This window comes from Fundulus heteroclitus, chromosome 6 (genome assembly GCF_011125445.2).
Source record: "Fundulus heteroclitus isolate FHET01 chromosome 6, MU-UCD_Fhet_4.1, whole genome shotgun sequence".
Taxonomy (NCBI): domain Eukaryota; kingdom Metazoa; phylum Chordata; class Actinopteri; order Cyprinodontiformes; family Fundulidae; genus Fundulus; species Fundulus heteroclitus.
The window spans coordinates 32,536,773-32,564,438 of NC_046366.1; the positions used below are offsets into that span (position 1 = coordinate 32,536,773).

At 40.5% G+C, this 27,666-nt stretch overlaps 1 protein-coding gene across 9 annotated transcripts in view; it reads right to left on the bottom strand.

Annotated features, from left to right (window-relative positions):
- Positions 1 to 3,347: 3,347 nt before the first annotated feature.
- LOC105930942 (rho GTPase-activating protein 12) overlaps positions 3,348 to 27,666 on the bottom strand; it is an 89,098-nt gene continuing 64,779 nt past the window's right edge. For 2 of the 9 annotated variants that reach the window (XM_012869399.3, XM_036138620.1), the window contains 17 exons: positions 25,904 to 26,173; positions 22,332 to 22,538; positions 21,992 to 22,072; positions 20,011 to 20,139; positions 19,836 to 19,898; positions 18,883 to 18,957; positions 15,390 to 15,451; positions 14,981 to 15,062; positions 14,079 to 14,180; positions 13,250 to 13,348; positions 12,039 to 12,141; positions 11,655 to 11,774; positions 9,983 to 10,081; positions 9,787 to 9,864; positions 9,558 to 9,692; positions 6,164 to 6,269; positions 3,348 to 4,588 (listed from right to left, as the gene is read on the bottom strand). In XM_012869399.3, coding sequence (XP_012724853.2) covers positions 4,414 to 4,588; positions 6,164 to 6,269; positions 9,558 to 9,692; positions 9,787 to 9,864; positions 9,983 to 10,081; positions 11,655 to 11,774; positions 12,039 to 12,141; positions 13,250 to 13,348; positions 14,079 to 14,180; positions 14,981 to 15,062; positions 15,390 to 15,451; positions 18,883 to 18,957; positions 19,836 to 19,898; positions 20,011 to 20,139; positions 21,992 to 22,072; positions 22,332 to 22,538; positions 25,904 to 26,173 — 1,986 coding nt within the window. In that variant the 3' untranslated portion in view covers positions 3,348 to 4,413. The remainder of the gene's footprint in view (positions 4,589 to 6,163; positions 6,270 to 9,557; positions 9,693 to 9,786; positions 9,865 to 9,982; positions 10,082 to 11,654; positions 11,775 to 12,038; positions 12,142 to 13,249; positions 13,349 to 14,078; positions 14,181 to 14,980; positions 15,063 to 15,389; positions 15,452 to 18,882; positions 18,958 to 19,835; positions 19,899 to 20,010; positions 20,140 to 21,991; positions 22,073 to 22,331; positions 22,539 to 25,903; positions 26,174 to 27,666) is intronic. The other 7 variants (XM_021319918.2, XM_012869400.3, XM_021319917.2 and 4 more) reach the window with 7 other exon arrangements.

The window sequence follows — 27,666 nt, forward strand, 5'->3', positions numbered from 1 at the left end:
AATGCAGCCTACACCCCGCCCACTGGGTCTGTAAAAGGGGTAGAAGGGCTACTTACGTCCATAAAGGTACGCCCGTGGCCGTTAATCGGTCACCTTATGTAGCATTAGTGTAAAAATCTTATAAAGGATATAATGTTAAATATCAAATAAGTAAAAAATTAATACGAAATAATTATTAAATGACAAAGTGAAAGAGATATGTCATTTATAGAATAAAAAATACTGATAAAAAAATAACAGTAAATTAATAAAATGAAATAATTGACAAAAGAATCATGCTTTTACCAATAATTACACGTAATATTTAACTTTTTAAAACTCTATTTTAAAAGTGTTTCTGAACAGGAAAAAATATTAACAATATATCTGACGATATAAATTTGTTAAAGACATTCTTAAAGTAAAATCACCCAAACATTGTTATATTTTTGTAAAATGTCAAAGTAAAAAAATACATTTTGGTTCTAAAGGAACCAAATGTAATTTGACATATTTCCAAACACGAAACAATGTGTCAGAGCAAACAGCATGATGATTGTAATCAATTTTCTGATTGCAGGAGCTCATTTAGACAGTTTGTTAATGACCACTTTAGCCATGGTCATTAGCTTTTTTGAACCTTTTTTTTTCTAATTTTATTTTTTGATGGTTTGTTTTTGTAATGTTAGCAAATTATCAACAATTAACATCTATGTATTCCCTCAATCCTTTACATAAATAGATATCTAGATAGATAGATAGATAGATAGATAGATAGATAGATAGATAGATAGATAGATAGATAGATAGATAGATAGATAGATAGATAGATAGATAGATAGATAGATAGATAGATAGATAGATAGATAGATAGATAGATAGATAGATAGATCTTCCTATAAGGTGAGAAATTGCACCAATAGTGCAACTAATATTGAAAGTTTAAAGTGTAACCTGTTTTATTATCAATAATAGCAGTAGGTTATAAATATGTGCAAAGTGAAACACTCAACCTTTTCTTTGGTTTAACAGACATGCAAGTAAGTTTGTAGCTCACCCGCAGCTGTTGTTACTTATTTTAGCTAAATTAGCCTAGGATAAATCCCAATTTTATTCACTGCAATTTGCATTCATGTTATGGCGGACATCATTAAAATACCAAACTGATCAAAAACCACGTCACTCTATTAAGGCATTTGTCCTTTTTTATATATAATTTGAACAATTTTACTATTTACATTAAAAGGAAATTACAAACTGTCGTCCTCGTAATCCGTAACGCTCGGAGGGCGAGTGAACGCTGAGGTTGCTGTGATTGGTTATTACGTTGCCGGGCAACAGTCAACTCCGCAACTGATTGGACGATGTGTTATTTGATAATGTGCCGCCGACATTCATAAAAACGCCATATTCACAGTCACGGCGTTTCAGTAATTTCCCCATATGCAGTCATAGTCTTCGCAATTTAAAGCTATTTCTGTTCATTTTAAGAACTTATCTACATTACAGGTGAATAAATAGTTAAGATGCTTTTGGTTATTTTTCTGTTTTATCCTTCATAATGCAGACGTTTGTTCAGCTAACAAAACTTTTGCTGCATATTAAAATATAAATGTATTTATTGTACTAAAATGCACTAAAATACTTTAATTTGTAAAGTTGAAAAAGGTTTATACTCTCTATTGTAATTTTCTTGATTAAGATATGACATCACCAGACATTATTTAAGGCTGCAAAAAAAAAAAAAAAAAAAAAAAAAAAAGCGCCATATAGAGAGTTAATGAAAAAAACTATTTGCTGGTTATTGTCCAGGCATCAAAAACTCATTTCTCTCCAGCTCTCTACTTTTTTATTTCATGTTTGCAAAACTTTGGCTATGTTCATTCAAATTGCACTAATCTTATCTCTAGGTTGTGTACTTGGGGGAAATGTTATTTCTTCAAATCATTAATTGCCTTGTTAACGCATAAGAGCAAATATGTCCCATGGACACTGCTTTTAGTAGCACTGACTCCAATTCTCTTTCAGATTATTTATCAGGGTCAGTGCAATCAGAACATCATAACAAGTTAATTTAAGATATTATTGATATGTTGCACATGGGAGTACCTGGTTTGCCTTTTCAACCCACAATATAGTGCAGCAATATTCTTAAAGAATTACATAAAATATTTTTTTTTTCATGCACTTCCATTGCAGCTTGATTTTCTAAAGTTTGTTTTGTTGAAATCCCTTTAAAATGTATTGTTCTGGCAATCCAACAATCTGCATTTATATGAGATAAAAAAATAACTACTTGATTAAGACTCTAACATCTTTGCACAAATAATCTGCAAATGGACATAAAAAAGAAAAAAAAAACAGCGCATAAAGTGGTGTTCAAAGCAAATTCAGAAATTGTCACGCAGTAAAGGGTCATTAATTGATCTCAGATATCTGCGTTGAGGAACACATGGTGCGCCAGCTCTACCACTGAGCCACATGTTCATACATAATATTCCTATGGCAATCTTTAAAAGAGCATTTCGGTGTCCAAGGGATACAAGCGGAGGGTTCAATAAAAAAAATTAAGCAAACTGCTGGTTTCTCCCAGGGAAATAAAGGTGGGTTAGCCTTGGGTCTTTTAGCAGGACAATGATCCAAAACATTTTGCAAAGTGAAAACAGAAATGGTTCCCTAAACAGAAAATAAACATTCTTCTATCACAATCTGTCCTGAAGTCCTGAAGACACCATGTGAGGTAAGCAGAAGAGAAGAGGGCATTAGAGGACTTTGGGTGATCTAAAACAATCCTGCAAACAGGAAAGGACAAACATCCTCCTCGCCGTAGTCTCCAACCTTTGTGAAACCTTACAGAAGTCAAAGTCCTGCACTATTCGTAAAACGAGGGGCTGTGGTGGAGTAGAGAGCGCGACCCATGTTTGGAGGCCTCGGCTGTCCCGAGTTTGAATCCCGACCTGGAGACCTTTGCTGAATGTCATTGGCCCTTTTTTCTACACCCACTTCCTGTCTAACGAATGTCAAATAAAGGCCACTAAGACAAAAAAAAAAAAAAAGCAAAAGAGGGGATGTGTAAAGCAGCAGCAGGAATGACCATGAAAGATTTTTCTTTGTGCCATTATTTCGCCACAAATATTTACTCCAAATCAAGGCTGGGTGTTTCTGTACGTTCCAGTTTTAAATAAAGTCGGATTATAAATGTTTATTTTGTGTTATAATAAAAATCTAAACTCTGGGAACAGAAATGTTTCTCCATCGTTGACAGACCTGGAAACATCTGACAAATTTCAGACTTTTTCTCCACAGGAACGTGAGATGGCCTCTTCAGACCAGCAACATATGAAGGAAACACAGACCTACAAGGCGTCGTCTCTTCTTAGAGGTATTTATTTCCAGTTTATTTCCACTTTGATGCAGCCAACAGTACCGGACTCTCATGTAAACCATCATCCCCCGGTTCACCAATTCATTCCTCACATCTGCTGCTTCAGCAAGAATCACATAAACAGCCATCTCTCCCTCGTGTCACATTATGAACACTCAAAGGCATACAAACTTATATTTACTATTTGTACAATTCATTTTCAGTAAATCCATTCACTCTCTTTACGCCGTCCGTCCGTCCACCCCCCCCCCCCATCCTCACATACGCACACACCAACACTGTACAGAGTTCAGAGGCTACTCGCCAAAATATTTTATCGTCTATTAGTCTTAAAGAAGCAGATGAGTACCCTTGTTTTAAGCTGAGGCAGTGAGATGATTTGTTCTAAAATATTTAATGCAGAGAACCTCCTCTTTGTTTCTCAGGAACATAAAGAGAAGCACATTCAACAGGGGGAAATAAAATAAAAAAAAACAAAATAAAAATAGCCAAAAAACAGCCTCCCCTCGCCCCCCTCTTGTCATTTTCTCGTCTTATTTCTCCTTTAAGTTTATAAACATCTAAAGCGAAGCGGAGGTAAAGTCTGTCTGTTCTCCCAGGCTTGGTTGGTGACAGGAGCGACTACAAGCGATGAGATTTACAGCGCGGCACATACAGATTCAGCATCCTCCAACACTGACGCCTCATCTGTAATAGAGTCAGCCTGAGCTGCTTCCTCTCCTCCTCCTCCTCCTCCTCTTCCTCCTCCTCTCGGTCCACACAGTCAGGGGAAATCCAGTGTCGGGACTGGGAGGACGTCGCCTTAGCAGTGAAGTGGCACAAATGCAGCTGCGGGACAAAGTGAGATACTGGAAAGTGCAAAGAGTCAAAGTTTATTTGGTCGTAACTGTAGAGGAACGGGACACATGGTTGCTTTACGGTGACCAGCGATGCCGGGCGGGATGGCCTGAGATGAAGCCGAGCCGGGTTGTCTTCTCTTTTTTCTGAGGCAGGGCCGCCGGGCTAGGAAGAGCTCTGCGTCGGGACAGCAGGACGGGCGGCTCTGGTGTCTACCTGCCAAAAATGTTTTCGTACTCCAGCAATATGAGCTCCACTATCTGATTCTGGTAGACCATGTTGAAAGCCATGTTCAGGGTCTCCGTCTCCGGGCGGAGCAGCGTGGGGCCGAACACGATGGCCACGCTCTGGGTGGTCATGCGGTTTTCCTCACCGTGGTCGATCACTCTGAGGAGAGAGAGACACAGTCTGTCATGATCACACTGGGTCACAGAGCAGGAGCTCTTCATCGCTGGCTTTAAAGTCTAGATGCCTTCAGAGTTTTTCAGGTGGGTGGGAGGGAGGAAGGAAGGAAGGAAGGAAGGAAGGAAGGAAGGAAGGAAGGAAGGAAGGAAGGAAGGAAGGAAGGAAGGAAGGAAGGAAGGATCGAAAAGACATACAAAAGGAAGGAAATGACAGGAAAAAGGATGGAAGACAGAAGGAAGGAAATGAAAGACGAAAGGAGGTAAAGACTGAAGGAAGGAAGAAAGGAAGTAAGTAAGGAAGGAAGGAAAGAAGGAAGGAAAGGACGGAAAGAAGGACTGAAAAGACATACAAAAGGAAGGAAATGACAGGAAAAAGGATGGAAGACAGAAGGAAGGAAATGAAAGACGAAAGGAGGGAAAGACTGAAGGAAGGAAGAAAGGAAGGAAGGAAGGAAGGACAGAGTATAGGAAGTACTGGAAAAAAACACAAGGAGAGAAGGAAGGAAAAGACACACAAAAGAAAGAAAAGGAAGGACTGAAAGGGAAGTGTGAAGGGTGGAAGGAAACAACAGGAAAAAGGATGGAAAACAGAAGGAAGGAAATGAAAGACGAAAGGAAGAAAGGAAAGACTGAATGAATGAAGGAAGGAAAGGAAATGTGGAGGATATGGAAGGACAGGAAAAACAGAAGGAAGGAAGGAAGGAAGGAAGGGACAGAAGGAAGGGACGGAAAGAAAGAAAAGACTAAAGGGAGGAGGGAAGGAAAGGAAAGCTAGATGATAGGAAGGACTGGGAAGTCAAAGGAAAAACAGAAGGAAGGACGGAAGGAAAGGACATACAAAAGAAAGGAAAGGCAGGACAGAAAGGAAAGACTGAAGGGAGGAAGGAAACAAAAGGAAAAATAATGGAAGACAGAAGGAAGGAAATTAAAGACGAAAGGAAGGAAAGACTGAAGGAAGGAAGGAAAGGAAAGGAAAGACAGAATAGGAAGGAAGGAAGGAAGGAAGGAAGGAAGGACAAAGGGAAACGAAAGACAGAAAGTAAACAGGAAGTGAAGGAAAAATAGAAGGGAAGGAAAGAGAAGGAAAGGAAGGACAGAGATAAACAAAAGACAGAAGGAAGGGAGCAAAGGAGGGGAGGAAAGAAGGATTTTAAAGACAGAAGTAAATTCAAGTCAGAAGGAAGCGCAATGAGACACAGGGAAGGAACCAAGGACACAAGGAAGGAAGGACGGAAAGACACAAGAAAGGATGGGCTGAAAGAGTAGAAAGAATAGCTGGAAGGACATAAAAAAGGACACGGTATTTCCATATGAGGAATAAAGTTTGTAAAAATAAATATTTTCCTCATTTTCTCTTTCCAGACTGAAATCAAATGCCGGTGAAGGAACTCTGCACCTTATTCACAAAGTTATCAAAATGTCTCCTCATCCTCACAGCAGACGTACGTCTCTATCCAGTAAAATACTCGACATGACGTATTTACATATTCTTGACACCCTATTGTTGCTCCAGTTTTACACCAAAAACAAAAACCACAGCCTGTGTGATCTCTCTTACTTCCTGAGGTGTTTGAAGAGAGCCTGCATGGTGTCGTGGTTGGACCTGGGCAGCTGCCTCACCAGCTCTTTGATGGCCTGCACCCGCTGCTTGTAGTCCGGTATCTCTGCACAAGAAAGAAAACGGCAGCATGGATTTAAGGCCTGCATCCAGCGCAGAGTTAAATGTGGCTGCAGCATGAACTACGTCAGACTTTTCTCACTCATGTGGCACAAACATGTCAGAGAAAACTGAACGCAAGCGGCGAAAGGATGAGACGTGAAACAAATACTGTAGAGGGACGACGCTGAAGACATAGCAGGAGGTTAAAAGCACAGGCTGGAGTAAAAGTTGCTTTTATGACATTCAAAGGGAACTTTATAACCACAAACTTCAGTGTATTTTTAATCAGGTTTTATGAGGGACACAAAGAAGGGAAGTGAAAGTAAACGATACACGAGTTTCTTTCTTTACACCGTGTTTGTTGCAAAAATTATGCAGTGCATCAACTTGTCCACACAATCGCTACAGCAAAGCATGGTGGTGGCAGCATCATGATCAGGGAAGACAGATCATCTGCCATCACCATCTAACATAGAAAGTACTCCTGGATCAATGTGAGCTTCTATGCTTTCTGTGTCTCTGCTCTGTCTTCTCTAACCCTCGGTGGATCGTTCACACTGAGCCTGGTTCTGGTTCTGCTGGGGGAGTTTTCCTCTCCACTGTCGCTTCATGCATGCTCAGTATGAGGGATTGCTGCAAAGCCATCAACAATGCAGACGACTGTCTACTGTGGCTCTACGCTCTTTCAGGAGGAGTGAATGCTGCTTGGAGAGACTTGATGCAACCTGCTGGGTTTCCTTAGAGAGGAAACTTTCTGACCAATCAGGAGGATTTGATTGAATTTGACTTTTTAAAGTGCCTGGAGATGATGTGTTGTGATTTGGCGCTATATAAATAAAACTGAATTGAATTGAATTATGCTGTTGGGCTGCTTTTGTTAAGCAGGGACGCTTAGCTGGTCTGAGTTGGTAGGAGGAAGGATGGAGCTAAATACAACCCTGGAAATAAAAACTGAAGGAGGGCTGCAGGAAGTCCCCCAGCTTAAACCAAAGTATATTCATGTGTTAAAATGGCCTAGTCAAAGTCCAGACCAAAATCCAGTTAAATAAAATAATTTCAAAATCTATCCAGAATGAGCTGCTTTGTGAACTTTGCAATCCTAAGAGCTACGTTTGCCCCTCTTCTAATATTTTTTTTCATATATCTATTACATGAAAGAAGAACATCCCAAATTTGTGCAAAATGTAAAAAAAAAAGGAAAATATCCATTTATTTATTTCTGAAGTTCAAATCCTATGTAGATGTTGCAAGAAAACTAAGAGAAAAACCTTGAAACCTGATTTATTTTTGTGAACTTATATGAGAAAACTTCGCTCAGTTTTGCCACAGATTGCAGCGCTCTGGTCTGTAGCAGAAAATCCCAACACAATACTTTGAAGTGTGTGGTTGCAAGGTGAAAAATGGGGGAAAAGTCCAGCAGCAATCAATACTTTTGCAAAGGGCTGTATGTCAAACAGGTTGTATTTTATCAGCTTGGTCTGAACTCGCCAAGTGGAAAAAAAAATTCTTCTCGGGCATTAAATTATTGAACAGATATTTTCTTCTTGCCTAAAAAAAGAGAGCAGAGGAGAGTTGACTCTGTCTGCATTTGTCCACCATGGGTTATGACTGATATGATAATTATTCTAAGGAGTTTGTGCAGAAAAAGTTTATTTATCTAAAAAAAAATCTTTATTTCTTCCCAGAGATAAAATTATCCCCTCTACATTTTGAGTAGAGGAGGCAGGGAAGAAGCTGAGATCACTTTATCAATCTAATTATCACACTGGTTGCTGTAAAACAGGAGCAGGTGTGGCTGAAACCATCGTCTTCATGCGTTGCTGACGGCTGCCTCAAAAGAAAAACATGTCGTCACTTTGAATCAAAATGGCCTCACATCCAGGTAAAGGCTGTTAGAGAAATCAATTTCCCAGTTAATCAAGAACGTGGGAGTGAGATCCAATGGCCAGGGCTGTGTGAGTGCATGTTGCCACCGGGGCAGAGCTTGCTCAGCATTGGCAGCAGGTGCGTGTACGTTGAGGCCAAGAGTTTTGGACAGGAAGAAAAAACATAAACGTTTTCCGCAGGAAGTGGAAGAAAGACAGCAAAGGACTGGCGCTTCTGACTGTTTGGGACTTTTTGGGAAACCATGAGTTCTGTGTCTTGCAAAACAGTAAAACATCCTGCTGTTGGATACAGGTCAAGACCTAAATGTCTTCCAAGAGAGAGAGCAGCTTCTTCCAGCAATCTGGTCATAGTTCAGTGCTGATCTGTGGATTTCCCAGCATGCTGGAGCGCCGTGCCTCGAGTCTTAAACATTAGCATCACATAAGCAGACAAGAATCAGTAGATAAAGTTGATATCCAACGGAAGGTCACGAAAACAACACTAATTTTGACTGTCCATGTACATTTTATTTACCGTAATTGTCGGACTACAAGTCACGCCGGACAATAAGCATCTGTTTAGAAATGTATTTCACAAAAACCAAGACTTAAAACTGAAATTTAACTTGGTAAGCCAACTTGTTGAATTACACAGCTGCACCCACAACCGGATGAATAACATGGAACATAACTGGGAGGCTGAATGGGGTAAATTAGCATAACAAGCCAGCAACTCCAACGGCCCGTTACGCTAAAAGTTGTCAAAACTACGATGAAATTAGCTTAATGGTGCTACGTGCTAAGCTAACAGTACGACACGGATGTTTCAGAGCAACATAAAGCCCACGTTCAGCAGCGAAGTTGTAAACCTCCCTTACAACAGAGCTTTGCGCTAGCGTTAGCTATTATTAGCTTCACTAATAACAGCTCGTATAGTCTAGGCTCTACGAGCTGCACCGCGCATCGCTCTGCTGCGTGAATCCAGACTGAAACAGCGAAACAACATACAAACATGTGTTCAGTCTTTGTTGTCTATAAGTTAATGCTTCAATAAATTTTTAAGTGTTAGAGGAGCAGGATATAGTTTTCCCAAGCCTAGAGCGCCCTCTTGTGGCTATTAGATGATAACGTTTACTACTTGGCTCATGTTGGTCAGTATGAGTTACCATTTAAATTTAAAATATAAGTCTAACCTGACTATAAGGCGCAGGAATTGGCAAAAAAAAAAAAAAAAGTGTGACTTATTGTCTGAAAAATACGGTAATATATAAACAAGATACTATCTTTTAAAGCTACTAAGCTACAATTGTCTCCCATCAAAGACTTTTGACCATGGCAGTGAATTTGTAACGTTCAGCACGTTTGTTATAATCAGCTGAAGGTGACAGTGCGTATGTGCAGAGAGGCTGGCTGTGTGTCACACGTACTGATGGCGCTGACGAAGTCGTTGAACAGGGCGTAGGTGAAGAGCGGCTCGGGCAGCTCCCTGAAGAACATCTTCAGAGCGCCGGTCGTCACGTGGATGTCCTCCCACTTCCCGTCGCCGAGGTTCACCTTCTCATCTGCAAACACACAAGCACTCTTAAAACCCGCAGCTCTGCAGAGCCTCTTTCCAGCAGCGTCTTCCAGGACAAACGGTGTTTCATCGCCACCCACCGTGATTGACAGCAAAGCGTAGTTTTTGTATGACGGCCAGGTTCCCGCTAACTCTATACAGCCCGTCTATATAGAGACCTGCAGGGGGAAGCGAGAGCAGATCAGTGACTCGGACACGCGAGCTTATCAGGAGGCCGTAAAAGCCGGCCCTTCTTCCACAACACGCAGGTAAAGAGGAACTGAGAGCAACGCTCACCGCTGTTCTCCACGTGATCGATGCACATCCTGACGAAGGTCGGCACCGTGCTGTTCTCCTGCTGACACAGACTGGCCAGACTGGAGCCGAACACCTGATCTGAAGACACAAATGACAGAAAGGGATCAGTTTCCTGCTACGTTTCTTCATGTGCATAAACATGCATTTTTGGATTTTTACATTCTTCCACTTATCCTGTGCATGAATGTCAATTAATCTGAAGCTTTTCACGACTAAATAGTTCTTTTTCCAGGGTTGGATAATTTTCCATCCTATACCGCCAGGGGATTTATTCTGAATCTGTAAACTATGCCAGCTCAAATATACACTTACAGGCTCACTACTATTTGATTAAATGTCCCTTTAAGGGACTTTGTGCCACAGCCACTTGCCTTTTGTTGTCATTTATAGTCTAACAAGGCCGCTCTGGTTAATCCCTTAGGCCCCAGAGCCCCCTTTCAAGGGGCTTGAGCTCTTTAGCAACAATAACGTGATTGTAGCTGACTAAATCTGAGGTGGACACACACTTATCATACGTCCAGATCTTCATCTGAGACGTCTCTACAAAAGTATCTACCAAATATATAACAGCATCCCACCTTTTCAATTTCAAGAATAAATTCTATATATTTCAAAAATTGTGCCAATGTCTACACTGCAAAAAGGGAACTAAAAATAAGTGAAATTTTCTTGAAATTAGTACATTTTCCCTTGATTTGAACAGCTAAAAGGGACCATTTGCCAATGGAATGAGTATTTCTAACCCTAAAATAAGATAATTAGACATCCTGCACTTGAAATAAGATGATGGAGATGAATTGTTTTTATTTTAAGTGCAAAAATCTAATTCCATTGGCAAATAGTCTTATTTACCTGCTCAAATCAAAGAAAAATATACTAATTTGAAAAAAATTGCACTTATTTTTAGTTCCCTTTTTGCAGTGTAAACTAAACAGTACAGGTCCGCCTGGATTTGTTTTTTCAATCTAAACATGTATAAGTTCTCAATTGCTTGTTGTGTGGACATCAAAGTTACTACAGATGTAACCGAGGTGTTTTAGTTACAATTTATTGTGTTTATTTCCTTCTTTACGGCAAAAGTAATAAGTTTTATATGTAAACATCTGTTGTTGTTTTTGGCTGAATTCTATTTTTGAGCGCATTGTACCACATAAAATCAGCCAGTAAGCACAACGGTAATCATATATAAGGCGCACCATTGATTTTTGAGAAGATTTAAGGATTTTAAGTGTGCCTTATAGTACAAAAAAATCAATAGTACAGTAATCAAGTTGTTTAGTCATCCAATTCTGCTGAAACAACAGTTAAAAAATATAATTAAAAGCCCCAAAATGATAATAACTTCCCTGATGACCTGTAATATTGTCTCAACACTTTAAACTGTCTTCACTGACGCAGGTTTAGGAGTTAGATCCCTTATTTTAATTAAAGTGCTCTTATTTTTAGCGTAAGAAGTTACAGAATCAAATGTTCTGCACATAGTTATAAATGGAAATGTACACTGCTCAACAAAAGGAGCCTCCAGTGCTCCAAAATGATAGAAAAGCCACAATTTAACACCAAAAATATGCAATAATTATAGCAAAACAGGAAGTAGATTAAAGAGCTGATAGCGAAGACGCCGTAAGCAGAAGTGGAAGAAGAGTGAAACCTTTGATGTATCCCTTGTCTTTGACGGCCTGCAGGGTGGGACGGCGGTGCAGGAACTTCTTCAGCTTGTGTCGGGCCTTCTTGTTGTCGGTGGCCTCCACGTTCGCCGAGGGCTTCATGGCTGAGGAGGAGAAATGAGAGAAGACGCCGTAACTCACCGCTCGCCTCAGCACGTTAGTCGCCATGTCTGAATCCTTCTGTCGGACTGAGACTGATAAGCAAGGCGGTTTTTAAAGCACCTGCTCGCTCCGAGCTGCTTTTGGACTTTGTGCTTTCGTTTCCGATCATGTTTACGGTCCGATCCGTGTCAGAGGAATCGCGCACAAAGATCAAAATTGTCCCCCCCCCCTTCCCCAGTTTTACAGATGCAGTATTTCTCGCTAACCTTTGTCTTTCTTGGAGAGCCTTTGCTCTTTGTCCTTGTCGTGCTTCTCTGCACCGGGCGACTCGGGCATGTCCTCCTCAATGGCCTCATCAGACTCCCAGGCCTAAAGCACACAAACACAAAGGAGGAAATGAGATATGACGAGCCGTAAAGGTCCCTCCGTTTGCTCTGTGGTCTCTCTGAAGAGGAAATCGGGAAGCTTGAGCTCTGAATTACAAGAACAGCTCAGCCGAATCAGTCAAGCTGTTGATTTCTCTTTAGATTTGTTTGGTTTCAGCGTCACCTTTAGGGCTGAACGATTTAGCAAAATAATCTAATTGCGATTTTTTTTAATTTAATATTGCGATTTAATGCGATTTTTTTCCAGTTTAATGTATCACGTCTTTTCAAACACATACAAACAACAAATCAATTTGTTTCCTCGCCGTGCGGATTAGTTGCTAAAAGACACCCAGCATCTAAACTCAGCAGTAATGATTGAGTTCTGCCTACAATATATTTCAACCAAAATTGCAATTTTGACTTTTCTCTGCATTAACCACAAGCAACAAAAATGTTCTCTAAAAAAGACATTTCTAAACAAGGACTATTTAAAACAAGAACTTTTATTGTTTCTATTAATCAGAATATTATTCAAGAGAACAGCTTTTAGTTGATTTGGACATCAAGCCTTGAGCATAAAGTGTAACCAGTCATTATATTAAACTGATTGACCAGAACTTAATGCTATGTATGATTATATAAATTCTTAAACAAGTAATATAATTAGATTATCTCACTGCTGCAACTGTCTTCCCTTCCATGTGGAGGAAAATCCACTTTAAACATTTTAACGACACCTAATGGACGTGTCTAATTCACTGATTGTTACATAGCCAAAAATTGCAGACCTATGCAATTTGGAAATTGCATTTTTTTAAATCGCGATTATATTGAAAATGCGATTAATTGTTCAGCCCTAGTCACCTTGTAGACTTTTAGCGTGTGAGGAGAGGTTAAGAAGAGCTGTGTGTGTTAAATTGACCTAATTAAGGTCATGATTCTAGGATCTAATAAAGTTCGGTTCACAGCAGGAACCTAACCGCGGTGCTTCTATTTGTTCCTCTTATGTCCACCAGAAGAACCCGTTCTCTTTTTCTCCCCCTCTGGGCACTAATTCAGTTCCTGCCGTCTTGTGTGAAGCAGAAGGTGGTGAGAGACTCGGTCCTCACATGTGCGCTGATGGCGTCCTGCAGAGCCTTCAGCCACTCGTTCACCACGACGTCGTTTTCAGACCAGAGGAGCAGCTCCGTGCCGTGTCGGACCTTCAGCTGCAGGTTTTAGGAGACAAAACGAAATATGTTGTAAAAACTGAAGCAATCTTCTAAAAAAAAAAAAAAAAAGGAAGATTTAATTTATTTGCAAATGTTTCCACAGCTGAAAGGATCAAAAACAATTTTTTTCCAATTCTAAAACCTTTTATTTTATTTCTTACATGGAATAAAGATTACAGTGAAACAGTAAAAGCTCAGTGTGTTCTAAGATCCTTATTCCTGCGGTAGAAGTGCACTATAAAAATTAGAATATCATGTTAAAGTTGTTGTTCATCACTAGTTTAATTCAGGTTAAACTGATGCGGATTCATTACACTCTGATAAATTTCAAGCTTTATTTCTGTTCATTTTAATCACTGAGTGCAGAAACAAATGTCTGCAAAACTGAATGAAATAAAGGGTCGTGACAAAAACCCAAATAACACGGAAAAAAACGTAGTTTTTGCTGCTAAATGTGGTTCTGCAAGCTCTTCAAACACGGGTTGTGATTCATTTGTCCCCAGACAGAACTTCTCTATTTTTACTTTGTGTTCTTTAATAATTACTGCTGGTGTGAAATATGTTTAATCCCTGGTAAATATCAGATGAATCATTTTTTTCAGTCCCTAGTAATGAGAGTTTACTCTTCAGGATGCCTTTCTGGGTCCGTAGTTGTGTTAATTCTGCATAGAAATAGAGACATTATTCAGACTCTTTAAATGTAGACAGAGTAATTTCGGTTCTTCACCTCGAGGACGTTCTTCTTGCTGGACTTTTCCTTCGGGGCCCAGTCCACTGACGCTCCCCGGAGATCCACGGTGAACTCCGGCTTGGACTGGCTGCTTGCAAACTGGACAGGGAGGAGATAAATCATAGCAAAGAGGCTAAAGTGACGATGGTCCACATAATTTAGAGCTCGGCGTCACTGTTCTGCTGTCGGAGTTTATACATTAGCAGCTGAAGAACAACAAAACAATTATCTGACAGCAGCAGTCACACCGACATCTTCCCCGGTAAATACGCCGTCATAACGACGTACCTCAGTCAGGTCTCTGATTGATGTCTCTTTGCACAGTGGGTTCGTGTTTAAAAAATGAATACAAGAACATCTGAGGTGAAAATCTTCATGTTTCTTAGTGCTTAAGTGCTGACTTTGTCATTGCTTGTTGTAGAAGTGTCACACCTGCACACACGCAGGCCTCCATTACGTCTATACCTGCTCACATGGATGCACAGGGAGAACATGCAAACTAAATGTGACGCTGTGCGAAAAGTCCCGCATTTTTAGATTTTCCTTTTCAAAAAATAGTGCTAATTTTAAAAAGGAATGAGCCAATATTTTGTCTGAATGTGTCAAGAAACTTTACAAAAAAAAGAAAGTAGGATCTTTAAGCACTTTGTTGCCACGCCTGTCGAAACACAAGTTGTTCGTATTTCCTTAGTTGAATCAGCAAAAAATACCAAAGAAAACAGTTTTACAGTCCAAAAATACAAACACTGCACCAAAAAGAGCACCGGCGTACAGAAGCATCTCACAGACTTAGAGACACTGCTCATATGTTCCTGTCCTTTATTAACAAAGCAACGCGTACCACGCTGGACTACACTAAACCCCCCGGTAATAACCTGATACATTTGAAATAAACTCACCCAGCTTGAGCTTCCTTGTGCTTTTTTGTCGAACAGCAGCGATGCACCTGTGAGGACCGTCCAGGAGGAAGTCCAGTTCTTCCTGCAAACCAGACGCTCAACTTTAAATGTCTAGTTAACAGGGCCGTCTGGCAATTACAGTTCAATCACTTTTTAATAGTTTAAAAAAAATGGGATTAGGAGTAAAATATCAATGCTTTAGCAAATAAACATATTTGGGCTTTCTTATTCGGAACGTCCTTGCATGCAACAAAAATATTACAGAAATATCCTTTAACCTCAACTAAAAATGTGGTGAGCCATTTTATTTTTAGGATTTCTGAACCCAGTAAGAGGAAAAGTAATGATAATTTGAAATAAGAGCTTAATGTGACGGAAGAACAGAGTCCGATCATCAGCTTTTACTCACCGGACTCTCTTGCCGTTCTCGGTGATCTTCGTCACGTTCAGAACGCCAACCTTTTCGGACGGCTGCAGAGGAAGACAACGAGCGGTTGCACACAGGGTCAGAAACAAGTTAAACCGTTTTCCACGCAGCGCTGACTGAAAGCCGCAGCCGGCAGGAATAAACCCTCACAAACAGAAAGCATTTCCCAGCTCCACCAGGAAAACAAAAGCCCGGAAGCACCAAGCCACCACAACAGCCCTCAGATCAGTCGGATTAGTCCAGAATCGCTCTAAATGGATCTTATATGATAAAATTAATTAGATCAGCGTACGGTGCTTTGCTAAAGTATTCAAACCTGTTGAACTCTCCATCTTGTCATGTTGCAACCACAGCTTTTATTTGCCTTACACAGATTTTATGTGATAGACCAACACGAAGCATTACAGTGGAAAGAATCTGATGAATTAATTTTTATTTTTACAAACTCAAAGATGAGGATTTATATTCAGACACTTCTAATTCAGTACTTTGTAAAACCATATTTAGTGGAACCAGACATTTAGTTCTTATGCTCCACTTATCTGGAACAAACTTTCAGAAAACTGTAAAAGTGCTAAAAGTCTGAGTTCTTTTAAATCAAGATTAAAAACACATTTGTTTAGGATTGCCTTTAACTGTTCTAGTTAAACTGTTTTTACTGAAACATTATTAGTTCAACTTTGTAGTCCAACTGTTTTTAATATTTGCCTGTAGTTTATATTTTTCCATGTTTTATTTTGTTTCTAAATTTTATTCCAACTTGGTTTTATTCTATTTTCCTATCTTTTAATCATGTAAAGCACTTTGCTGTTTTCCTGTCGACATATTCAAGAACTTCATATGTGGATCTCTGCAGCTCCTCCAAAGTCACAATGAGCCTCTCTGCTTCTTCGATGACGACCTCGTCTGATTTATAAAATGGTTTTCCATTTTATAGATCTCCTCGGCGTCAATCCTGACCTTTCTCACTGCAAAAAGGGAACTCAAAGCAAGTAAAATGTTCTTGAAATGAGTATATTTTTACTTAATTTGAGCAGCTAAATAAGACTATATGCCAATGGAATGAGTATTTCTTACCTGTAAAATAAGATAATTAGATATCCTGCACTTGAAATAAGATTATGGAGATGAATTGTTCTTATTTCAAGTGCTAAAATTTTATTCCATTGGCAAATAGGCTCATTTAGCTGCACAAATCAAGGAAAAATACACAAATTTCAAGAAAAAGTTTCTTACTTTGAGTTCCCTTTTTGCAGTGCTGCTGTGTTCCTTCGTCTTCATGATGCTGTTTGTTGTCTAAAACTCCCCAGAGGACTTCACAAAACCGAGGTGCGCCCAGTGTCCGAAATTAACTTTGTTATTCACCGGCCAAGTTGGCCGGTAGATGTAAAAATCAACCGGCCAGGCATATTTTTTACCGGCCAAAATATTAATTTTGACCAGACCTCAACTTTTATAAAAATTAAGAGTGAAATTATGTTAATCATGGGGGGCGTGGTTGGGGGCGTGGCTGACTGGAACCTGGAAGAGAAATCTTTGTTTCCTGAATTAAAAAAATATATATATTGTAGTTGATTATAAAAGACACAATATGAATTATCAGATTCACATCCAGGCGATAAAAAACACTACAGATTATCATTATTCTATCCATGTTGGCCTTATTTGTGAATGAGGCAGAGTTTCATCAAGCCTGTACGGTCAGTGGGGGTTCTAGACCAAATGTAGCAGGGTGGGTCAGGGTGGGGCCAGTGTTTTTTCACACAGAACAAAAGATTGGGGGGGGGGGGGGGGGTCAGGGTGGGGCCAGTGTTTTTTCACAGGGGCACAGAACAAAAGATTTGGGGGGGGGGGGGGGACTTAACAGGTCAACATTTCATCGTTTAAAATATTAAGTAAGCCAAAGAGCCAATTGTGGCTCTGGAACTGCAGGTTGCAGACCCCTGATCTTTTCTCAATACAGCGGGAGCTTAACGTGAAACAGCTTGATTTTAATTATTGTTATTTTTTTATATATTTTTTTTAATTATTTTGTTATTTTATTATTGGGTAAAACCATAAACGAAAAAAATGCAACTGATCCAAATGACCAGTCAGTCACGTTATCTTTGTCAGCATTTATCATCCTAAGAAATTTAACATCATGTTTTTAGTACAGGGGCAATAACAGGGGCCAGGAACAGTTCTACATGGGCATAGGCCCCTGTTGGCCCCTGTTCAGAACCGCCCCTGTGTATGGTTCAAAATTTTCCCCTCAGCTGCAACACTTAAAGCACTCAGGGTTCACGCTGCATCTTTACGCTGATCTCGCTGCTGGATTTTACCGTCGTGCGCTGCGCCCCCGATGTTACAGGTTACATGTAACGTAATTTTGCGCACCTGAATTCAAGCGCAACGCACCACGCCCACTGAAGCACCGCTGGTTCTGTGTCGTTAAAAACAAAAGAGCATGAAAAACAGTTACCGACTCTCCTACTGACTTTAATTGGGACATTTTGGTACGAGTGGAAGGACATTAAACGTAGCGATTCACGTTTTGAAGGCTGGCCGCTGATAAAAGCACCTTGCTCTGAGAGGGGGCGGGGGAGGCGTAAGAGCGGTGAAGCACAGAGCCGCAGCGCAGGTAGTTAAAAAAAAATCTGAATAAATAAGAACGAAACTTATAAACAGACTAATTGGCGTTTTAGACTGTATCTGGTTAGCAGATCTGTTTTCTGATCCAGCGTTCACCATGACTGGTTCTGAATGTGAAAGAAGCTGAACCAGCTCCGCAGAAGGCGGGTCTAGACTGAGCTCTGGATGGACAGAGCTGTGAACGGATCGTATGGGTTTTGTTATTTTTATGTTACTTTTATTTTATTTGGTACAAACATTTACTCGCCATGTGGCATCTAGCCCTCTGAAATTCACTCGCCAAACGGGAAATTTACTCGCATTTGGCGACTGGCGAGTGTTAATTTCGGACCCTGGGTGCGCCCCTTTTCACTAATTACACAACTTCTGATTTCAATTAGCTCTTAAAAGATTGTTTTTTTTTTTATAGTTTTAAGCTTTAAACATGCCTCTTTTTTTTCTGCTTCACAAACGTAACGCTACTTTCTGTTGACCTATGACTTGAAAACTTGAAGCCTAAAGTTTGTTTGCAACATGAAAAACTGATGTTTGTGCGAGGTGAGGCACAGACGCGTACCGAAATCTATTCAGAGCAACACATTCAGATTTTTGGATCATCATCATCATCATCATCATCATCATCTCAACATGCAAAACAAATTAAACCCATTCCTTCCAACAAAATAAATCAAACAATTCCTACACAGGGTGTCAAGTTTAAGTCTTAAAGGTCCAAAATGTTCACGTTCTCTGAGGTTTTTTCCAGGATTTCAATCCCCTGTGTAGGAACCTGCGGCGCATTCCACCACCAAAGCTCGTTAAAGCAGCGCAGCGGGACGCGAGGTTAGTGGCGAGTACTGACAGAGGCGGGGGGCTTGGGTGACGTGGGGCTCAAGTCAGAGTCGGGAGGAGAGGACTTGGGGATCTGAGGAGTTTCCTAGTGAACAAAGATGGGTACAAAACAAAACAAAGAACAAAGAAGCATGTTCACACAGTTTAGACAAAGAGCTGGTTAATGAGGAGGTGATGTGAGTTTAAGACGGCGGTGGCGGCTGGAAGAGTCTGGTGCTGATTAGGAGAGAGATTACAGAACTGCAAGGTGTGTGAAGGTAGCTCTGAGTATTAAGAAGAAATGGATCGTTAATAAAAATAAAATAAAAAAACAAAACAAGGAAAGACTTGGAACCAGTGTTGTAGTACTCGAGTCCGAGACTCGAACTCGAGTCCGAGTCATTAGCTAAATTTAGAGACTCGTGACTTGACTTGGACTTGAGCACTGATGACTCGAACTTGGACTCGGACTCCTACATTCAGATCATTCTGACTCGGAAATTGAGAAAAAGACTCGACTTTTTTATATCATTAGGCTATAATTTAAATATGTCATTATTTGGTGTATGATTTTAATATCTAAATTATTAGTGCAATGTGGTGGAGTGTGGATTTTTTTTTTTTAGTTTAAAAACATATAGGCTATGCTTACTTTAGTGCGGAACTTGGACTCGACTTGGATCAATAGTGACTCGACTCTTTTTTTTCAATGACTTGGACTTGAACACTGGAGACTCGAACCTGGACTCGGACTCGAGGCATAGTGACTTGACTACAACACTGCTTGGAACAGACATTCCAGTTCGTTACTTTAACCCAATTTGGCAACAAAAAAAAAAAATCTCCATCTGAATTTAATATCTGTTTATCCGATAAGAGCAGAGGAGCAGATCAAATCATTTCTGCTGTGCGATCACCTCCATGCACGCTGATTGTGTGTTCATTCAGACAGAGCATCGGGGAGCGTTGCTACAGACTACTGACTTGCTGTTTGTACGGGTGTTGGCGCACAGAGCCCGAGCGGACACGCCTGCTTTTTGACAGCCGCTGCAAAAGGAACGAGTCTACAGCTAAGATCAGGGGCTCAGACATCGTACAGGTTACAGCTGCCGTGTGTTCTCAGCAGCACTTTCTCTGTTTTATCGGTGCAAGCAGAGACCTTTTCGCTGGGCTCCTGGGCGTAGGCGCTGTGTCTCCACTTGGTCAGGACGATGGGCTCCACGTTCTTCCTGTCCAAGCTACGACTCTTCGCTTCGTCCCCGGACAGTTTAGGTGGCGACAGGTTATACTGTAGGAAGGGGAAAGCGTCAGAGATGGGTTTCTACTAAATGTTTTAAGACATTATTTAAAGGATGAACACAAAAAGGTGTAAACGTTTACGGAGTTTCCGAACATTTGTTGAGTGAGGACTTTTTAAACACCTAAAAACAGGTTGAATGCTTGGTGTTTTTTTTTTTTTATATATATCAAACCCATATTTTTCTTTCTCCTGACACATCCGTAAATACGTTTATCCAGAGAGTGTCTTTTGGACACATTCCCTAATTATAGAGACTGATTTTAATCATTCGGTTGCACAAAAATGTACAAGATACAGAGTAAAATTATTGCCCTTTAATCACAAACCCGAGTGTCCAAAAGACGCGTCTTCTAAAACCCATTTAGAGATCCGTCAGCGAAAAGAAAAACATGTATCAAGAGAAAATTAACAAACCTGTTTTATGAAAGCCTCAATTTGGACTAATATATAGTATAAAAACTGTTAGAAAAGATAGATGGATGGATGGATGGATGGATGGATGGATGGATGGATGGATGGATGGATGGATGGATGGATGGATGGATGGATGGATGATTGGAAGGGTGGATGATGTAAAAATGGATGGATGCAGGGACAGATGGATGGATGATGATAGAGTGATAGATGGATGGAGGGATGCAAGGATGGATGGATGGATGGATGTAAGGATGGATGGACAGACGGACGGACGGAGGGATGGATGGATGGATGGATGGATGATTGGAAGGGTGGATGATGGATGGATGCAGGGATAGATGGATGGATGATGATAGAGTGATAGACGGATGGAGGGATGTAAGGATGGATGAATGGATGGAAGGATGGATGTAAAAATGGATGAATGGATGTAAGGAAGGATGGATGTAAGGATGGAAGGATTTAAAATGGATGGATGTAAGGATGGATGGATGTAAAATGGATGGATGGATGTAAGGATGGATGGATGGATGTAAGGATGGATGGATGGATGGATGTAAAAATGGATGGATGGAAGGATAGATGGATGGATGATGATAGAGTGATAGATAGATGGAGGGATGTAAGGATGGATGGATGGATGGATGGATGGATGTAAAAATGGATGGATGGATGTAAAAATGGATGGATGGATGGATGGATGGATGGACGGACGGATGGATGGATGGATGGAAGGATGATTGGAAGGGTGGATGATGTAAAAATGGATGGATGCAGGGATAGATGGATGGATGATGATAGAGTGATAGATGGATGGATGGATGTAAAAATGGATGGATGGAAGGATGGAGTTTCCTCTCACAAACTGGACCAACCTTAATTTAGTAATCGCCTTTTTCTTGCTTGTTGCCTAAACTATAAATAAAACTTTAAACTACCAAATGAAATATTTAAAAGACTCTAATTAAGAGCAACGCTCTCACCACCCATTCCAGCAAAGTTACACCTTGCAGTCGAGCTGCGCTTCTCCTTTTAACGTTTTCTCATTTTTCTTAGACTTAGACAAACTTTATTGTCGTTTTGTATGAACAAAGTGTCTACCATAACATCACAATATAAAGTGCAGCAGTGATAAGAATGTAACAATGCAGGAGAAAAACAATTTTTAAAACAAAAAAGTGTGCAGAAGAATGCTCCACCATGCTTATAGTGCAAAGTTAATGGTGAAAAAAGGCATTAATATGAAAAGGTTCAGTGCAGTGCCAAATCATATGGTGCAGGAATGCAGTAAACGTGCAGTTGTGTACTATTTTAATGGATTATAAAAGTTCGGCAGCGTTGGTAGTGCAAAATGTCCTGCTTTTCTAGCGGCAAACTTTGTTTTTTTTAAAACTTTAATCCTCGCACCGCTTCAGCGTCTTACCTTCGGCAGCTCCCATTCTGACCTGGAGCCGTCAGCGCTGTAGTAATACGGCCTTCCCTGGTCATCGACATGTTTTAACCACTAGCGGCAGAAAGGCAAACGCAAAAAAAACAACGTAAAAACAAAATATATAATAAAAAAAAAAGAATTCAGACACGGAAAAGAGAGAGAGAGAGAAAAAAGTCTCAGTTTTCTTTAGGCAACTTCTGTCAGCCAACGCAATAAATCACAAAAACGCTATTAAAGTGTTTGATGGGCAATGAGAAAACAACTGGATCTGTAACTTTTTCCTGGTTGGCCCGGTTCTGTCAACGCGGCGCAGACAGAAAATCAGACAGACCTTCTCGTTCGTATAGTCGCTGACGTAGAGCGTGTGGCCGTGCTGGTCCAGCTCCTCTGACCAGCCACGCTGCGGCGAGCCGTACCGGCCGTCGGACCGGCCGCAGTAGGTGCCGAAGCAGGCGTCCTCTGAGGACAGAGGCTGGAGTCCCCCGACGGACAGCGACAGGAAGGGAAGGAAAGACGGCGAGAGCGAGAGAGGAGTGGTCTGCCATTAGAGGAAAGGGAGAGAGAGAGAGAGAGAAACAGAGAGCATCTTTCACCAAAGAAGGGGGACAGAGGAGAGTCATGCAGTGATTTATCAGAACCGGCCCGCCACCATGAAGATGCCGCAGGGACCCGGAGAGCAGAGCATCCCTCCTGTTTCTGACGGACGCCGCAGGAGGAGCTCTGAGGACGAAGTTTGTGCTTTTGGCCTGCAGGTGGCAGCCCGGTGCAGCCGTCTGATGAGCCAGAGGTCATCTTAGGAACCGCGGGGTGGGGGTGGTGGTGACGGCGAGCAGAGCGAGATCTGATCCTGATCACAGGCGCTGGCTGCGGTCGGCTCATTAGGAGGAAAACACGGCGGTCCAATTAAAGAATCGGCACGTTTCCCGTGTGCTCTCGCTTTAAGGACTAATTATTCTGCTGCGAGTGTTTAATGAGCTGCTTGTCAAAAGAGGAAACTTTGACTCCGTCTATGATGATTTTTGTTGTTTCTTTTTTTTTTTTTTTGTCTCTGATCAGCCGAATCTCCCATAACTGTTAGTCAGAGCTGACGGCGACTTTGCAGAGGCTTCATTCTGTCTGCCTGCTCACAGCTTCTGCTATTTAAATTGCAAATAAACCGAACTTGTTCAGAGATGAGAAAATATTTAACTGTACTTTACTGTTCTCCCGTCTTTCTTCAGCCCTCTTAAAATATTCTCGCAAATTGAAGCAGAAAGCTCTGACAGAGACACCCATTTCTAGCATGAAGGCGTATTTTGGAGTAAAAGGTTAAAAAGCAGGAATTTTGTAATTAACGTTGCACACGTTTTTAACATTGTCTCGTTTAAATGGAAGTCACAACTTGTAAATATGTGATAAATCCTCTGTGGGCTCTTTAAACTGCTGTAAATGGATCTGTGCAAACTGCAGGTTGTATTCTGCATTGAGAAAAACTGTTCTGTGCGTGTTTCAGCACATAAAAGCAAAACATGAGCGTTTTCAGAGAGGAGGCCCTCCTCAGCCACACACTCCCACCTCTACCGCACAAACCTGCAGCAAAGAGGGATGCGTGGAAAACGTCATCAATAAACCAATAAAGGATGCATGCGTGTTCTTTGACGCTTCCTGTCTGTTTTGTTTTTTTAAGGATTCAATGAGCCTCACTTTAACTACAACACAAACATTCACCCTTAACTTTACGATACGAGCAAAACTCTTGACTCGTCTTTAACTTTGTTCTGTTTTTGCTTAAAAGCTGCTGGTTTCTGTGGGATCCAATAAAGCTGCCAGATTTCCCTGGAGGTTAGGGATGGGTATCATTAAGGATTTATCGATACTACCGCTCTTAACGATATTATTGGTAACTCCTTATTGGTATTTTATTGGTAACATTATTGGTACTTTTTTAATCAAACAAAAGGGTAAAAAAATAAATAATCGTGATCACTGACTGGTTCACTTTTTAAACATTTGGAACAAAAGCAAAAAAAATAAAAGTACAAAATAATTTTCTTTTATAGAGATAGAGCAATAAAAACATATATAAGTAATTTTATATATAAAAAAGGATAAAACACTATATCTTGAATAGGAATTGTGTTGCAAGAGAGAAATATCTTAATTGACAAGACAAACAAAATATTAAAAACATTCTTAATATGCGCAAAACAAAAAAACTATAAAGTAATTTCAAGTATTAAATAACATTTTTACCAGAATACAACCTACATTTATACAATTTTTATATTATCAATTTTAACCAAAATGATAGCAGCGTTACCCCCACAGTGATTAAGCTGAATAAATGAGAGGCTGTAAATCAGTAACAGAGAGCATCTATTTAAATAACAGTTTCAGAGAAAGATAATTACCATTAGCCGTTACAGATTTATAATATATTCACATCCTGCCTTGTAATCTAGTGGAAGTTATGCTCATGTGACTCATTTTCAACAAGAAACAGACGAGTCGGTCTGACTTCAGCACGGCGACGCTGACTGACCACTGAGGAGCTCACAGCTGACGTTTACTGAGGAGACGTAAACTCAGAGCGATCGCTGCTTTTAGTTGTTGCTAAAGTCTCAAACAACATGGAAAAATATAGTCGATAAATCCATTACTTTTAGCTTTTGAATAAAAAAAGTCACTAGCGGGTTCTGAAAAGTTGCTAAATAGTTGCTAACAGTCAGTGTTGATGAACGTAAGCGAGGCGAACATGTGAGAGCAGAACTTCAGCTCCTCCCATCAGTCGCCTCGACGTGTTTCTAAGGTGGAGAAGATCAGTAAAGTTTGAATTGGAGTCTCACTGAAAAATTGAGAGTGACCTTAAAAATGCCATTAAGAGGACCGATAAGGCTGGAACTTGTCGGTGTGCGAGGACCGTGCGACGTGGACCCGCGACCGTTTTGATACCGGGTTTCGGTACCCATCCCGTCTTTGTCTGAGCTCTGGACTCTTTTTGAGTTCTTCTTCAGACGAACGTTTTAGTCGTCGGTCGAGTTATTTAACACTTACCAGTGAATCAGACATGAAAAGGCTCCTAAACTTCAGATATTGTTTCCATATATAACAATTTAGCAAAGAAGTAGACTGAAATGTGATCTACAGGGAATTAGAGGCAGGCTGCATGTGACACACCTCTGATCCTTTCCATTACGGCGTGATTTATTCTGATGAAACCTGGACCCACGGCTGAGGTCCAGTCACCAGTACCATCAGTACCAAATGTGCATCAAAGATGGGATTTTTTTGTTTAGCCTTCCTGGTGTGAACGGTCGTCGACAAAACAACAACTCAGGCGTGTCAACTCTGTCGCTAATCCTTTGCATGACTTACATGATACTAAAAATAAAGTTCACATGGAGATTTTTGTTTTATTTTTTTTAGACTTTTTTCATAAACTTGTCTAATTTCTGCCCTTTTTTCCCCGCACACACTGTAAAAAAGCAGCTAAAGCCCAAAGACAACCTTAAACATTCAGAAAAAGCACAAGGCAATCTGACTCTGAAAACCTAGCATTAAAAAAGTCGTGGTGGTTTATTAACTTTGCACAGTCCTACCTGCCACAGTAAATAAGTAAACAGAAACGATTAAAGTACATGAATACTTTTCCTCAACCATGGCTCATCAAATAAAAGCAGGATACTGCCTGGGGTACTAGTAATTAAAACTCCCCAATGGAGGAGTTTTTAAAGGCTGTACTGAACCATTAATAATAGTTTTCTCAGACTTTCCCTTTAACCTAGACGTGTAGAAAATGATTATTTTCAGGAACCGATTCATCTGTTTCTTCAAGTTCACCAAATTTAAATAAAAAGCCACACATGGAGCTGATGAAATCTGGACACTGGCATCTGGGACGTTCCTTACGGATGTGAACCTTACCTCAGAGCTCTCCACGCCGCTGTGCCTGTCCTCCCTGGAGCTCCCATTGCCGGCCTCTTTGGCCCGGGGGGGCTTCCAGGTCCTCTCCAGGGAGGAGCGGTTGTAGTAGTAGTGTCTGCCGCTGTTGTCCTTGTAGGTCTCCCAGTCGCCGGTGACTTGGAGGGGGGAGCCGGACGGCGGCGGCGGCTGGCTGTTCTTGGTGATTTTCAGATCCTGGATGTTGGTGTAGACGGGCGACTCAGAGCGGCCCTGGCCTGACGTAGATACAGTCTGCGAAACGGAAAACAGTAAATCCATCATATACAAGTTTTCATGGAAAGTGAAGGAGGGTTCTGTGATGAAACTTTTATTACTATCACGATGAAACCGAGCTGCACACAAAACCTTTTCCCATTTTTTTGATTTTGAATGTGGATAAGACTAAGGCAATGGTTTTCTCCCACTCTGCTAAACTACCAGAAATCCCTCTATTCCTTACCACTGCAGTAGGTGCACAAATTGAGTTTGTTAGTAATTATAAATATCTTGGTTTTATTCTAGATAATGAACTTTCTTTTAAAAATCATATAGCAAATCTATTACGAACATTGAAAATGAAGATTGGGTTTTATTATCGAAATGGACCGTGTTTCTCACTCAAAGCTAGAAGTAAATTGGTTGCAGCGACATTCCTGCCACTTCTGGATTATGGAGATGTTTTATATATGAATGCTTCAACCAAATGTCTGAAATCTTTGAATACTGTTTATCATTGTGCTTTAAGGTTTATAACTGGGAGTAGACGTTTGACACATCATTGTGATTTGTATGCAAAAGCTGATTGGCCTCCTTTAAGTGTTCAGAGAAAAAAATCATTTGATGATCCTGATCTATAAATCTCTACTTGGACTAACACCAACTTACTTAAGCTCTCTTTTGCATAGATCTAGTAGTTCACATGCTTTACGCTCAAATGACTTTATCCTTCTACATGTTGTGTTCGAACTGATAAAGGAAAGAAAGCATTCAGTGTGTGGGCTCCTATAGCGTGGAATCAGCTCCAGTCTGAGCTCAAGATGTCAGAAACTATTTCATTGGACATATTTCGAGCGGTTCTTAAAGATAGACAACAAGCTTGTATGAAAGTGTCACTGCTTTTAAATTGTTTTTATTGTTTTATATGTGTGCATATGTATTAATTGGTTTTATTTTTGTAACCAGGTTGTAGTGTTTTTGCAGATTTCTGCCCAGGTCCCCCTTGAAAATGAGATCCAGATCTCAACGGGGTTTACCTGGTTAAATAAAAGGAAATAAATAAAATAAATAAAAGAAAAATTCTACAAACTTTAACGTTTTATATTGAGAATTTCTCTGATAACTCAAAGTAGATAATAATCCTGAAGTGGAAAGAAAATGTCGGAAAATAGCCACGATGCGAGCGAAGATCCGTCCAGAACTGCAGGACTACAGGAAAAAATATTAAATGGTGATTATGAAGCACAGGAAATCTGCTGCTGCTGATCAAGAGGCTCTGGGTAAAATATGCTCACTCTGACTTATGCTTTTCTCAGTCGTTATGTGGAGGTTCATGTAGATCTGCCTGCCCAGCCACCTTTGTTGAAAGTTTCAAGCGTTAGAAATTTTCTCGTTTACATGATACGGTCCTACAACCTTCAATAAGCTGCTCTGATGAGTTGTTTTATGTAAGGAAGAGCAGGTTTCCCTTAGAAAATGCTTGGGTAATCCTGGGTCATGCAGCGTGAAGGAGGGGCGCCTCGAGCCAA